Source organism: Salmo salar, chromosome ssa12 (assembly GCF_905237065.1).
Source record: "Salmo salar chromosome ssa12, Ssal_v3.1, whole genome shotgun sequence".
Taxonomy (NCBI): domain Eukaryota; kingdom Metazoa; phylum Chordata; class Actinopteri; order Salmoniformes; family Salmonidae; genus Salmo; species Salmo salar.
Window position 1 is genome coordinate 90,766,428 of NC_059453.1, and position 14,737 is coordinate 90,781,164.

The window sequence follows — 14,737 nt, forward strand, 5'->3', positions numbered from 1 at the left end:
AAGATGGTGAGGCCCTGGTCTGATATCTGTATAAGCATAGTGAAGCCCTGGTCTGATATTTGTGTAAGGATAGTGAAGCCCTGGTCTGATATCTGTATAAGCATAGTGAAGCCCTGGTCTGATATTTGTGTAAGGATAGTGAAGCCCTGGTCTGATATCTATATAAAAAGGTAGTGAAACCCTGGTCTGATACCTGTATAAAGGTAGTGAAACCCTGGTCTGATACCTGTATAAAGGTAGTGAAACCCTGGTCTGATATCTGTAGAAGGTAGTGAAACCCTGGTCTGATATCTGTAGAAGGTAGTGAAACCCTGGTCTGATATCTGTAGAAGGTAGTGAAACCCTGGTCTGATACCTGTATAAAGGTAGTGAAACCCTGGTCTGATATCTGTAGAAGGTAGTGAAACCCTGGTCTGATACCTGTATAAAGGTAGTGAAACCCTGGTCTGATATCTGTAGAAGGTAGTGAAACCCTGGTCTGATATCTGTAGAAGGTAGTGAAACCCTGGTCTGATACCTGTATAAAGGTAGTGAAACCCTGGTCTGATATCTGTAGAAGGTAGTGAAACCCTGGTCTGATACCTGTATAAAGGTAGTGAAACCCTGGTCTGATATCTGTAGAAGGTAGTGAAACCCTGGTCTGATACCTGTATAAAGGTAGTGAAACCCTGGTCTGATATCTGTAGAAGGTAGTGAAACCCTGGTCTGATACCTGTATAAAGGTAGTGAAACCCTGGTCTGATACCTGTATAAAGGTAGTGAAACCCTGGTCTGATATCTGTAGAAGGTAGTGAAACCCTGGTCTGATACCTGTATAAAGGTAGTGAAACCCTGGTCTGATATCTGTAGAAGGTAGTGAAACCCTGGTCTGATATCTGTAGAAGGTAGTGAAACCCTGGTCTGATACCTGTATAAAGGTAGTGAAACCCTGGTCTGATATCTGTAGAAGGTAGTGAAACCCTGGTCTGATACCTGTATAAAGGTAGTGAAACCCTGGTCTGATATCTGTAGATGGTATAACAGGGGAACTGTCCTGTCAACCCCAACCTCTGGCTTGGGACCCCTTGACTTCAGATCAGACTTGGGTTCAAGTTAAAAATAGATATTACATTTACTTTATCTGTGCTTGATTGAGCTTGTCTGACATCATGGAACGATAGAATCATCACAAAACGACAAAAAAATAAAATAAAACCTGGCTCTCTAGGCAAGCTAGAGCAAACGGTACACATATTTAAACGATTTCAAATAGGATTTGTGGCCCAGGGTTGCTTCAGATGAGTTTGAATGGAGTTGGTTACACACACACACAACAGTATAGGGTAGTACGACAGTGTATTATCAAATCTCCATCATGAACATCTAGTCACCAAATTGTTAAATTAAGACAATGTGTTCATTTATAGTTGTTAAATTAAGACAATGTGTTAATTTATAATTTAAGACTGTGCTTCTAATAATGTTATCCAAGTCACTACCTTTGTGGTGACAGTTTAAGATTAGATGACATCTCTCTCAGGGTTTGACGTGGAGCTTTCTTCTGCACTACAACCTTAAAACATGCAGAAAATAAACACGCAGAAAATAAGGATTTTGTGTAAACATACAAAGGGGTTAGAAGCTACAGAATTACCCTCACGTTAGGTCAGAGGTCAACAGATGACGTCAAAGGATTAACCAAGGTCTCCCATCTGTTTGATAAGTCTGCGAGGTTCCGCCCGATCTGAATCCAATCACTGACCACCACCAACCACCAAGTTCCAATGTCCATAATTGCCTACCACTTAAAATTCACCTCCAAATACATTGCTGCTTCATTGTAAGTAGTATGCTAGTGTTGGATATTGAAACAGAGCTACTCGACTGACTCTCCCTCTCCCTGCTCTCTCTCGCTCTGTGTGTGTGTGTGTGTCTATGTGGAGGGCCTAGTGATCCTCGAAGCCGGGCATGGGGAAGGGACGTGCGAAGGCCTCCACTCGTTTCCTCAGCTCTGCCATGCGGGCGACTGTCTCTGGATCCTCCAACAAGAAGTTCTTAAAGTCTGCAAGTTTCCCTGGAGAGAAGACGAGAGTAGAGCAGATGTTTTCAGCTTTTGTGTCACTTCCTGTATTTTAACACCAATGGCTTGCGTTTTCTCGACTGAGTCACTGTTAGACATCGCCATCTCTTTGGGTTAGCTAATGAACTTAACTGGCACTTCTTCCAGATCGTTACAGGAGATGGAAGAAGTGTGATAAGAAAAAGACCCTGACTTTAGATTTAAAACAAAGTTTCAGGCATCATGGCCACCATCAGAATGTACAAACACATGGACTTCATCCCAAATGGCACCTGGGAAAATAAGGCTCCGGTCAAAAGTAGTGCGCAACGAAGGTAATAGCTTGGCATTTGGGACACAGAAAAAGGCAAGACGGGGGGGGACTGATTAGGTGAACTGATGAAGTACACACAGCTGGTGAGGAAGAGGAACTCACCAGTCTTCTTCTTGACGTCCAGGGCGATCTTAAAGCCTTCATCCATGAACTCCACCACCTGGACAAAGTCTGTCTCCTTGAACTGTCTGGAGGTCAGCGCCGGGGCACCTGGGAGTTAGGAATAGGAGGAGCGTGTCAGTGATAACCAGGGACACAGAAAGCTCAGTTATATGCATGGTAATTCAAGGTTAACGTAGGATAGATTTGTTTATAATAATAAAATGTAGCATTCCACAGGAATAGATTCTTGCATCTCTTTTTTACCTCCTGACAAAACATCAAAACAGCATTTGGTTATTTTAGTAGTGATGAATAAATAAAGTAAACTAAATTAATAGTTCAAAACATTAAAATCATCTTTCTGGTCACAATGTACACAAAAACAGAGCATGCCATTGTATTCTGAATGGTAAAACGGGGTTCCAGCCTGCGGTGTTCCAGCCTGCGGTGTTCCATCCATGGTAAAACAGGGTTCCAGCCTGCGGTGTTCCATACATGGTAAAACAGGGTTCCAGCCTGAGGTGTTCCATACATGGTAAAACAGGGTTCCAGCCTGAGGTGTTCCATACATGGTAAAACAGGGTTCCAGCCTGAGGTGTTCCATCCGTGGTAAAACAGGGTTCCAGCCTGCGGTGTTCCAGCCTGCGGTGTTCCATACGTGGTAAAACAGGGTTCCAGCCTGCAGTGTTCCATACGTATTAAAAAAGGGTTCCAGCCTGCGGTGTTCCAGCCTGAGGTGTTCCATATGTATTAAAAAGGGTTCCAGCCTGAGGTGTTCCAGCCTGAGGTGTTCCATATGTATTAAAAAAGGGTTCCAGCCTGCGGTGTTCCATATGTATTAAAAAAGGGTTCCAGCCTGCGGTGTTCCAGCCTGAGGTGTTCCATATGTATTAAAAAAGGGTTCCAGCCTGAGGTGTTCCAGCCTGAGGTGTTCCATATGTATTAAAAAAGGGTTCCAGCCTGAGGTGTTCCAGCCTGAGGTGTTCCATATGTATTAAAAAAGGGTTCCAGCCTGAGGTGTTCCAGCCTGAGGTGTTCCATATGTATTAAAAAAGGGTTCCAGCCTGAGGTGTTCCATATGTATTAAAAAAGGGTTCCAGCCTGCGGTGTTCCAGCCTGCGGTGTTCCAGCCTGAGGTGTTCCATATGTATTAAAAAAGGGTTCCAGCCTGCGGTGTTCCAGCCTGAGGTGTTCCATATGTATTAAAACAGGGTTCCAGCCTGAGGTGTTCCATATGTATTAAAACAGGGTTCCAGCCTGAGGTGTTCCATATGTATTAAAACAGGGTTCCAGCCTGAGGTGTTCCATATGTATTAAAACAGGGTTCCAGCCTGCGGTGTTCCAGCCTGCGGTGTTCCAGCCTGAGGTGTTCCATATGTATTAAAACAGGGTTCCAGCCTGCGGTGTTCCATATGTATTAAAACAGGGTTCCAGCCTATACATCACATACACACTCACTCAGGTGTTATATTCTGGGCCAAGTGGTCCAGAGAGTGTGACACATTACATTTACATTTAAGTCATTTAGCAGACGCTCTTATCCAGAGCGACTTACAGTAGTGAATGCATACATTTCATACATTTTTTTTTCTGTACTGGCCCCCCGTGGGGATCGAACCCACAACCCTGGCGTAGCAAACACCATGCTCTACCAACTGAGCTACAGGGAAGGCTACCTAGCTACAGGGACACCCACCTAGCCTGAGGCCCCCAGGCGCCAGGGCACTCTTGTCCCCAGGGCAGGTGTTCTTGTTGGCTGTGATGGACACCAGCTCCAAAACTCTCTCTGCTCTGGCTCCATCGATGCCCTTAGGCCTCAGGTCCACCAGCACCAGATGGTTCTCCGTCCCCCCTGAGGAAACAAATACATTTTATATGAAGCATACCACTTCTTTGTTTACGTGAGTGCTCTCCACTTTTTGACCAGATCGCTCCTGAGAGAAAACAGTCAGCAGGTAACTGGTTAGAAAACATAGTACAGTAGTACCTGACACCAGCGTGTACCCTTTGCTCAGTAGGGCCTCAGCCATGGCCTTGGAGTTACGCATCACCTGGCCAATGTATTCTCTGAACATCGGTGTCTGGGCCTAGACACAAAGAGGGAAAAGTGTGAGTCGGTTCACACTTTAGGAGAAGAGTGAAAAATGGGGACACAGTCGCGGTGTGGACTTATGGATTCATGGAGAAAGAGACCCGAAAGAGAAGGTACCTGTTTGAGTGCGACGGCCACCCCAGCGATGGCGTGGTTGTGGGGTCCCCCCTGCAGAGAGGGGAACACAGCGAAGTTGACCCGGTCCTCCAGGTCATATTGGATCTCCCTCCCCTTCTTGTCCACAGAACGCACACCCTTACGGTAGAAGATCAGACCAGCCCTGGAGGGGAGACAGAGAGAGAGAGAGAGACAGAGAGAGAGAGAGAGACAGAGAGAGAGACAGAGAGAGAGAGACAGAGAGAGAGAGACAGAGAGAGAGACAGAGAGAGAGACAGAGAGAGAGACAGAGAGAGAGACAGAGAGAGAGACAGAGAGAGAGACAGAGAGAGAGACAGAGAGAGGTAGGTCAGTTTGGAGTTGAAGTTAACACATTTGCAACTCAACACCATGTACAAACAGACTGTTGCTAAATAAGTGCACACTTCGGGATAAGTGTGGAGAATAGGGAAATATACCCTTTCTTTTTGTTCACAAACATGTTGTTGCTCTACTTTAATTCATTAGGTAAACTACATGTAAAATAATAATCAGATTAGCTTCTAACAAAATGTCCTCTCCACTAATCCCACCCTCACAAGCCTGTACCTGGATCCTCAGAGGGACTGGTGTGTTGTGGAGGAGACCATGTCAGCATACACAGCTACGTTACATACCTGGTTCCTCAGAGGGACTGGTGTGTTGTGGAGGAGACCATGTCAGCATACACAGCTACGTAACATACCTGGTTCCTCAGAGGGACTGGTGTGTTGTGGAGGAGACCATGTCAGCATACACAGCTACGTTACATACCTGGTTCCTCAGAGGGACTGGTGTGTTGTGGAGGAGACCATGTCAGCATACACAGCTACGTTACATACCTGGTTCCTCAGAGGGACTGGTGTGTTGTGGAGGAGACCATGTCAGCATACACAGCTACGTAACATACCTGGTTCCTCAGAGGGACTGGTGTGTTGTGGAGGAGACCATGTCAGCATACACAGCTACGTTACATACCTGGTTCCTCAGAGGGACTGGTGTGTTGTGGAGGAGACCATGTCAGCATACACAGCTACGTTACATACCTGGTTCCTCAGAGGGACTGGTGTGTTGTGGAGGAGACCATGTCAGCATACACAGCTACGTTACATACCTGGTTCCTCAGAGGGACTGGTGTGTTGTGGAGGAGACCATGTCAGCATACACAGCTACGTTACATACCTGGTTCCTCAGAGGGACTGGTGTGTTGTGGAGGAGACCATGTCAGCATACACAGCTACGTTACATACCTGGTTCCTCAGAGGGACTGGTGTGTTGTGGAGGAGACCATGTCAGCATACACAGCTACGTTACATACCTGGTTCCTCAGAGGGACTGGTGTGTTGTGGAGGAGACCATGTCAGCATACACAGCTACGTTACATACCTGGTTCCTCAGAGGGACTGGTGTGTTGTGGAGGAGACCATGTCAGCATACACAGCTACGTTACATACCTGGTTCCTCAGAGGGACTGGTGTGTTGTGGAGGAGACCATGTCAGCATACACAGCTACGTTACATACCTGGTTCCTCAGAGGGACTGGTGTGTTGTGGAGGAGACCATGTCAGCATACACAGCTACGTTACATACCTGGTTCCTCAGAGGGACTGGTGTGTTGTGGAGGAGACCATGTCAGCATACACAGCTACGTTACATACCTGGCTCCTCAGAGGGACTGGTGTGTTGTGGAGGAGACCATGTCAGCATACACAGCTACGTTACATACCTGGCTCCTCAGAGGGACTGGTGTGTTGTGGAGGAGACCATGTCAGCATACACAGCTACGTTACATACCTGGTTCCTCAGAGGGACTGGTGTGTTGTGGAGGAGACCATGTCAGCATACACAGCTTCGTTACATACCTGGCTCCTCGGAGGGACTTGTGTGTTGTGGACGTAACCATGTCAGCATACACAGCTACGTTACATACCTGGCTCCTCGGAGGGACTTGTGTGTTGTGGACGTAACCATGTCAGCATACTTGAAGGGCGAGGGGACAGCCTTGGCAGCCACCAGACCACTGATGTGGGCCATGTCAGCCAGCAGGTAGGCTTTCACCTCCGTACACAACTGGATGGGGCAAATAGAACATTTTATAGTATGTGAAACTTTGAAAATTGATAATGCCTTAAATGCCAGGAAGTCACTCAATTTGGCTTCTCATGTAGTATAATTCACTACACACTATGGAGGAAGAGAAAGGTCTTTTCACACGAGTGTGTCAACAGTTGAGAATCAGAATAGGGGTCAGGCTCTACTAAAATGAACAAATGAGGTGAACAAGCAAGTCTGCGCATTATAGTATGCCATGTCAGTATGGATAAGTAGTATGTTGATATTTGTTGTTTACTGCATATTTTTCTTACTAAACAGTACATTCTAAATAGTACGTAATACTATTTGTACACCGTATGTAGTTCTGTTAAGTAGGAGGCAAGACAGATTTCGGACACGGGCCGCTCTGGCCCCGACAAGGCTTACTTGTACTAAGGATCGGGGCTTTTTATTCCCAGCACCACATAACATGCATTGAAACAAAGATGCGCTGAATTGGAGTTTTGATAAGGCTACACACTTTTGATGACAAACGAGTGACTCTTCTGTACGGGCTTTCTAAACAAGAAAAGCTACAGAATACCATCTTTAATGATGCGTTGCCTCTCCCCGTCAACTCTTCCTGATGAAGAACCAAAAACTCAGCTAACATGTAAATGGTTCCTTGGCAAAGTCGGTTATACAGGAGGTCTCATTAAATAATTCTCTCCCCATTTATTTTCTTTATTTTATATTTTAACATTTATTTAACTAGGCAAGTCAGTCAAGAACTTAATTACAATGACGGCCTACCCCGGCCAAAGCCTAGCGACGCTGGGCCAATTGTGCGCCGCCCTATGGGACTCCCAATCACGGCCGGATGTGATAATGCCTGGAATCGAACCAGAGTCTGTAGTGACGTCTCTAGCACTGAGATGCAGTACCTTAGACTGCTGCGCCAGTCGGGAGTCCTCTGATTACATCAGGTCAGTGGCAGCCATCTTGGAGAGTTAGATTACATCCCAAATTTCACCCTATTGCCTACATAGTGCACTACTTTAGACCAGGGCCCATAGAGATTGATCAAAAGAAGTGCACTATATAGGGAATAGGGTGCCATTTGAGTAAGATCCTTAAAAAGCAGAATGTAGCTACTGTACTGTAACCTTAAGACACACTGGAGATACTGCAGCGGGAAGAGAAGGAGAGCGAGATAGAGGTAGGTAGTCACAGACAGAGGGAGAAAGAGTCTGTACCTTCTTGATGCGAGCGTAGTCAATGAGGCGAGCGTAGGCGCTGGTGCCTGCAATGATCAACTTGGGCCGGAAGAGACGGGCAGTCATCTCCAGCTGGTCATAGTCAATGAGCCCTGTGGCAGGCTGGAGAAAGGGAGAGAGAGAATGTACAAGAGAGGGAGCGAGAGAGAGAGAGGGGGAGAGAGAGAGAAAGGGAAAGACTGATGCGTCACATCAACAACAGTGAGAGAAATATGAATAAGACAGGAAGCACTCTACAGGATATGTTTCTCCATATGGGTCCCATTCAATTGTTGTTTAATTTCTATCCCTCAACCCCAAAGCTTTACAACGAAGTGTTTGCCAGCTAGATATCTTATAACTAATAAGTTAAAATGTGTACAAGGTGCTAAAAGCTCTGCAGTTGAGAATTTGGTTTGCTAATTTAGTAGCTAGTTAACCACGTTGCAAGATGGTTATCTTCTTCCTAAATCAAGCATTTACTTGGTAACTGCAGAGAATCCCCTCCTGGATCAAGAGCCTTGCTGGCTAATATTTGTTTTGTGCGTGCAGCAAACTGTAGCATTTTTTATTTACTTGTATAGTTTAGGTCAGAAACCGTATAAAATGTTCGCAATGCGCTCGTTAGCATTTAGTTAGCATTCTCTATGGTATTTTACATGTACTTGCCAGCATTGCTAAAGTTCGGATTACAGAGTATCAGTGAGGTTTGAAAACAGCGCTCCTTGTGTTCAGTGCCGGTATTACCAAATAACCCTGAATGGCACAAGGTTGATATGAAGGTATGACAATCTGGATACTGTCCAAGCCTGCACACCATAGATCACATTACCACAACACACACACACACACACACACACACACACACACACACACACACACACACACACACACACACACACACACACACACACAGGCAATTTAGGAACTAAATTTACAATTCAATAACGGAAAACACACAGGACTACTACAGGACTATACTGATCACCTGAACCATACAAAGGCTAACAGATCAGGAAAATAACAGAAATGGATAAACCAGTAAGGACTCAAGGAGATACTAGAACCAACTACATCGCTGGCCAATAGCGACCAGTAACAGAGATCACTAACAGTGCATAGTAGGATAGATATGATTATTTATTGTAACTTATCTATTGTATTGTAATCCATTCCATTTCATTCAATTCTCATTGCATTAGTGATGAGTAGTGTTTATAGTTGTAGTAGCTACTGCCACTACAGATGAGGAGAGGACAAGAATGTTCCCCACTAGGAGACAAGTGAGGGTGGCAAGTTGTCTAGATCACAGGGTGTGGACACTGGACCGGGTTAAACGGTTACATTAAAGCTCCGAACCGGTCTTTCCTCGATTCCTCCTTCTCAAACCGTATTGGAGGAGAAAATCGAAAGTCCCTCCACTCAGACCTTCTCCTCCAATGGGTTTTGAGAAGGAGACGAGGAGAGAGGGACCAGGAAGGAGTGGAGTGTGGCTCTGCTTACATTGAGCTTGTAGGGCATGGACTCAAAATAGATGGAGGTAGCAGATATCCTCTTGGTGTCAGACATGTAACCATGGGTCAGACTGCAGAAGGACAACAACAACATTTGTGTTATTCAATATACATTTGGGACATTTAGCAGACGTTCTTACCTACAGTGATTTAGTCAGCCTCCTTGGTAAGATAACTGTATAGCACCATTATTGTAAGTTACTTAGAATAAACATAATATATTTTTTAATTTTTCCTCAATATATGTTCAAATTCACAAGACAACACCTTGCAAAAAATATGGTGCACACTATGAGAGTAAAAAAAGGTAGAGTGAATGAGGAAAGTAGAGAGCGAAGGACTGGTAGTCCGTGAATTGGTGAGGGAAAGAAATCAAGATAGAGAATGAGGCAGAGATAGAGGCCGACCGAGAGAGGCAGAGGTAGAGAGGAGGCAGAGAACTGAATAGACAGAGACTGAGGCAGACAGCTACATACTGTCCACCATCAGGCAGGTCCAGGCCCATGATGCGGTCGTGAGGGTTGAGGACGGCGGTGTAGGCAGCGAAGTTGGCGGGAGAGCCAGAGTAGGGCTGGACGTTCACCCCCCACAGGGCAGGGTCCAGGTCAAAGGTCTCCAGGGCTCTCTTCTGGCACAACAACTCTATCTGGTCCACCACCTCAGCTCCACCATAGTACCTAGAGGAGAGGAGAGGGTTAACACCATCTACTACACCACCTCAGCACTACCATAGTACCTAGAGGAGAGGAGAGGGTTAACACCATCTACTACACCACCTCAGCTCCACCATAGTACCTAGAGGAGAGGAGAGGGTTAACACCATCTACTACACCACCTCAGCACTACCATAGTACCAAGAGGAGAGGGTTAACACCATCTACTACACCACCTCAGCACTACCATAGTACCTAGAGGAGAGGAGAGGGTTAACACCATCTACTACACCACCTCAGCACCACCATAGGAGCTAGAGGAGAGGAGAGGGTTAACACCATCTACTACACCACCTCAGCTCCACCATAGTACCTAGAGGAGAGGAGAGGGTTAACACCATCTACTACACCACCTCAGCTCCACCATAGTACCTAGAGGAGAGGAGAGGGTTAACACCATCTACTACACCACCTCAGCTCCACCATAGTACCTAGAGGAGAGTGTTAACACCATCTACTACACCACCTCAGCACTACCATAGTACCTAGAGGAGAGGAGAGGGTTAACACCATCTACTACACCACCTCAGCTCCACCATAGTACCTAGAGGAGAGGAGAGGGTTAACACCATCTACTACACCACCTCAGCACCACCATAGTACCTAGAGGAGAGGGTTAACACCATCTACTACACCACCTCAGCACCACCATAGTACCTAGAGGAGAGGAGAGGGTTAACACCATCTACTACACCACCTCAGCACTACCATAGTACCTAGAGGAGAGGGTTAACACCATCTACTACACCACCTCAGCTCCACCATAGTACCTAGAGGAGAGGAGAGGGTTAACACCATCTACTACACCACCTCAGCTCCACCATAGTACCTAGAGGAGAGGAGAGGGTTAACACCATCTACTACACCACCTCAGCACCACCATAGTACCTAGAGGAGAGGAGAGGGTTAACACCATCTACTACACCACCTCAGCACCACCATAGTACCTAGAGGAGAGGAGAGTGTTAACACCATCTACTACACCACCTCAGCTCCACCATAGTACCTAGAGGAGAGTGTTAACACCATCTACTACACCACCTCAGCTCCACCATAGTACCTAGAGGAGAGGAGAGGGTTAACACCATCTACTACACCACCTCAGCACCACCATAGTACCTAGAGGAGAGGGTTAACACCATCTACTACACCACCTCAGCACTACCATAGTACCTAGAGGAGAGGAGAGGGTTAACACCATCTACTACACCACCTCAGCACCACCATAGTACCTAGAGGAGAGGAGAGGGTTAACACCATCTACTACACCACCTCAGCACCACCATAGTACCTAGAGGAGAGGAGAGGGTTAACACCATCTACTACACCACCTCAGCTCCACCATAGTACCTAGAGGAGAGGAGAGGGTTAACACCATCTACTACACCACCTCAGCACTACCATAGTACCTAGAGGAGAGGGTTAACACCATCTACTACACCACCTCAGCACCACCATAGTACCTAGAGGAGAGGAGAGGGTTAACACCATCTACTACACCACCTCAGCTCCACCATAGTACCTAGAGGAGAGGAGAGGGTTAACACCATCTACTACACCACCTCAGCTCCACCATAGTACCTAGAGGAGAGGAGAGGGTTAACACCATCTACTACACCACCTCAGCACCACCATAGTACCTAGAGGAGAGGGTTAACACCATCTACTACACCACCTCAGCTCCACCATAGTACCTAGAGGAGAGGAGAGGGTTAACACCATCTACTACACCACCTCAGCATTACCATAGTACCTAGAGGAGAGTGTTAACACCATCTACTACACCACCTCAGCTCCACCATAGTACCTAGAGGAGAGGAGAGGGTTAACACCATCTACTACACCACCTCAGCTCCACCATAGTACCTAGAGGAGAGGAGAGGTTTAACACCATCTACTACACCACCTCAGCTCCACCATAGTACCAAGAGGAGAGGAGAGGGTTAACACCATCTACTACACCACCTCAGCACCACCATAGTACCTAGAGGAGAGGGTTAACACCATCTACTACACCACCTCAGCTCCACCATAGTACCTAGAGGAGAGGAGAGGGTTAACACCATCTACTACACCACCGCAGCACCACCATAGTACCTAGAGGAGAGGGTTAACACCATCTACTACACCACCTCAGCACTACCATAGTACCTAGAGGAGAGGAGAGGGTTAACACCATCTACTACACCACCTCAGCTCCACCATAGTACCTAGAGGAGAGGAGAGGGTTAACACCATCTACTACACCACCTCAGCACCACCATAGTACCTAGAGGAGAGGGTTAACACCATCTACTACACCACCTCAGCTCCACCATAGTACCTAGAGGAGAGGAGAGGGTTAACACCATCTACTACACCACCTCAGCACCACCATAGTACCTAGAGAGGAGAGGGTTAACACCATCTACTACACCACCTCAGCTCCACCATAGTACCTAGAGGAGAGGAGAGGGTTAACACCATCTACTACACCACCTCAGCTCCACCATAGTACCTAGAGGAGAGGAGAGGGTTAACACCATCTACTACACCACCTCAGCACCACCATAGTACCTAGAGGAGAGGAGAGGGTTAACACCATCTACTACACCACCTCAGCACCACCATAGTACCTAGAGGAGAGTGTTAACACCATCTACTACACCACCTCAGCACCACCATAGTACCTAGAGGAGAGGAGAGGGTTAACACCATCTACTACACCACCTCAGCTCCACCATAGTACCTAGAGGAGAGGAGAGGGTTAACACCATCTACTACACCACCTCAGCACCACCATAGTACCTAGAGGAGAGGAGAGGGTTAACACCATCTACTACACCACCTCAGCTCCACCATAGTACCTAGAGGAGAGGAGAGGGTTAACACCATCTACTACACCACCTCAGCTCCACCATAGTACCTAGAGGAGAGGAGAGGGTTAACACCATCTACTACACCACCTCAGCACTACCATAGTACCTAGAGGAGAGGAGAGGGTTAACACCATCTACTACACCACCTCAGCTCCACCATAGTACCTAGAGGAGAGGAGAGGGTTAACACCATCTACTACACCACCTCAGCTCCACCATAGTACCTAGAGGAGAGTGTTAACACCATCTACTACACCACCTCAGCTCCACCATAGTACCTAGAGGAGAGTGTTAACACCATCTACTACACCACCTCAGCACCACCATAGTACCTAGAGGAGAGGAGAGGGTTAACACCATCTACTACACCACCTCAGCTCCACCATAGTACCTAGAGGAGAGGAGAGGGTTAACACCATCTACTACACCACCTCAGCTCCACCATAGTACCTAGAGGAGAGGAGAGGGTTAACACCATCTACTACACCACCTCAGCACCACCATAGTACCTAGAAGAGGAGAGGGTTAACACCATCTACTACACCACCTCAGCTCCACCATAGTACCTAGAGGAGAGGAGAGGGTTAACACCATCTACTACACCACCTCAGCACCACCATAGTACCTAGAGGAGAGTGTTAACACCATCTACTACACCACCTCAGCACCACCATAGTACCTAGAGGAGAGGAGAGGGTTAACACCATCTACTACACCACCTCAGCACCACCATAGTACCTAGAGGAGAGGAGAGGGTTAACACCATCTACTACACCACCTCAGCTCCACCATAGTACCTAGAGGAGAGGAGAGGGTTAACACCATCTACTACACCACCTCAGCACCACCATAGTACCTAGAGGAGAGGGTTAACACCATCTACTACACCACCTCAGCACCACCATAGTACCTAGAGGAGAGGAGAGGGTTAACACCATCTACTACACCACCTCAGCACCACCATAGGAGCTAGAGGAGAGGAGAGGGTTAACACCATCTACTACACCACCTCAGCTCCACCATAGTACCTAGAGGAGAGTGTTAACACCATCTACTACACCACCTCAGCTCCACCATAGTACCTAGAGGAGAGGAGAGGGTTAACACCATCTACTACACCACCTCAGCACTACCATAGTACCTAGAGGAGAGTGTTAACACCATCTACTACACCACCTCAGCTCCACCATAGTACCTAGAGGAGAGGAGAGGGTTAACACCATCTACTACACCACCTCAGCTCCACCATAGTACCTAGAGGAGAGGAGAGGGTTAACACCATCTACTACACCACCTCAGAAAAACTCACCCACTTTCCGTTACGTGCCAGAACTCTAGCTGTGCCTAATTGCCAATGCAGTAATTATAATCCTAATACTGATTAAAACAGTTCTGGGGTATTGGGTGAAAAGGAAAAAAGGTGCCTAGGTACAGTATGTTGGAGGGGAAATGGGAACAGGACAAGATGGACAGGATACAGTCATTTTCAATCTGATCATCGCAGTCATTTCAATAAGTAAAGTCAAAACAGTGGGGAGGCAAAGTAACAGCAATACAAAGCAGAGAAAGTCTTACTCACAGTGTTCCAATAGCCACACTAGCAATGCATTGGTCATGCATTCTAGGCGATGTGCTAACCTAGTATGGTCATTGTTATGTAG

General features: G+C 46.8%; 1 protein-coding gene and 1 long non-coding RNA gene across 2 annotated transcripts in view; both read right to left on the reverse strand.

Annotated features, from left to right (window-relative positions):
- Positions 1-1,318: 1,318 nt before the first annotated feature.
- Positions 1,319-14,737, reverse strand: part of shmt2 (serine hydroxymethyltransferase 2 (mitochondrial)) — a 34,888-nt gene continuing 21,469 nt past the window's right edge. Inside the window, exons 4-12 of the mRNA XM_045691910.1 lie at positions 9,982-10,182; positions 9,495-9,576; positions 7,992-8,114; positions 6,632-6,771; positions 4,684-4,846; positions 4,462-4,561; positions 4,171-4,326; positions 2,475-2,582; positions 1,319-2,053 (exon numbers count right to left, since the gene is read on the reverse strand). Coding sequence (XP_045547866.1) covers positions 1,926-2,053; positions 2,475-2,582; positions 4,171-4,326; positions 4,462-4,561; positions 4,684-4,846; positions 6,632-6,771; positions 7,992-8,114; positions 9,495-9,576; positions 9,982-10,182 — 1,201 coding nt within the window. The 3' untranslated portion in view covers positions 1,319-1,925. The remainder of the gene's footprint in view (positions 2,054-2,474; positions 2,583-4,170; positions 4,327-4,461; positions 4,562-4,683; positions 4,847-6,631; positions 6,772-7,991; positions 8,115-9,494; positions 9,577-9,981; positions 10,183-14,737) is intronic.
- On the reverse strand, positions 10,347-13,557 carry LOC123725570 (uncharacterized). The gene is made up of 3 exons (XR_006758099.1): positions 13,527-13,557; positions 12,716-13,300; positions 10,347-12,487 (listed from the first exon to the last, which is right to left on the reverse strand). It is a non-coding gene; the product is annotated as an uncharacterized lncRNA (long non-coding RNA).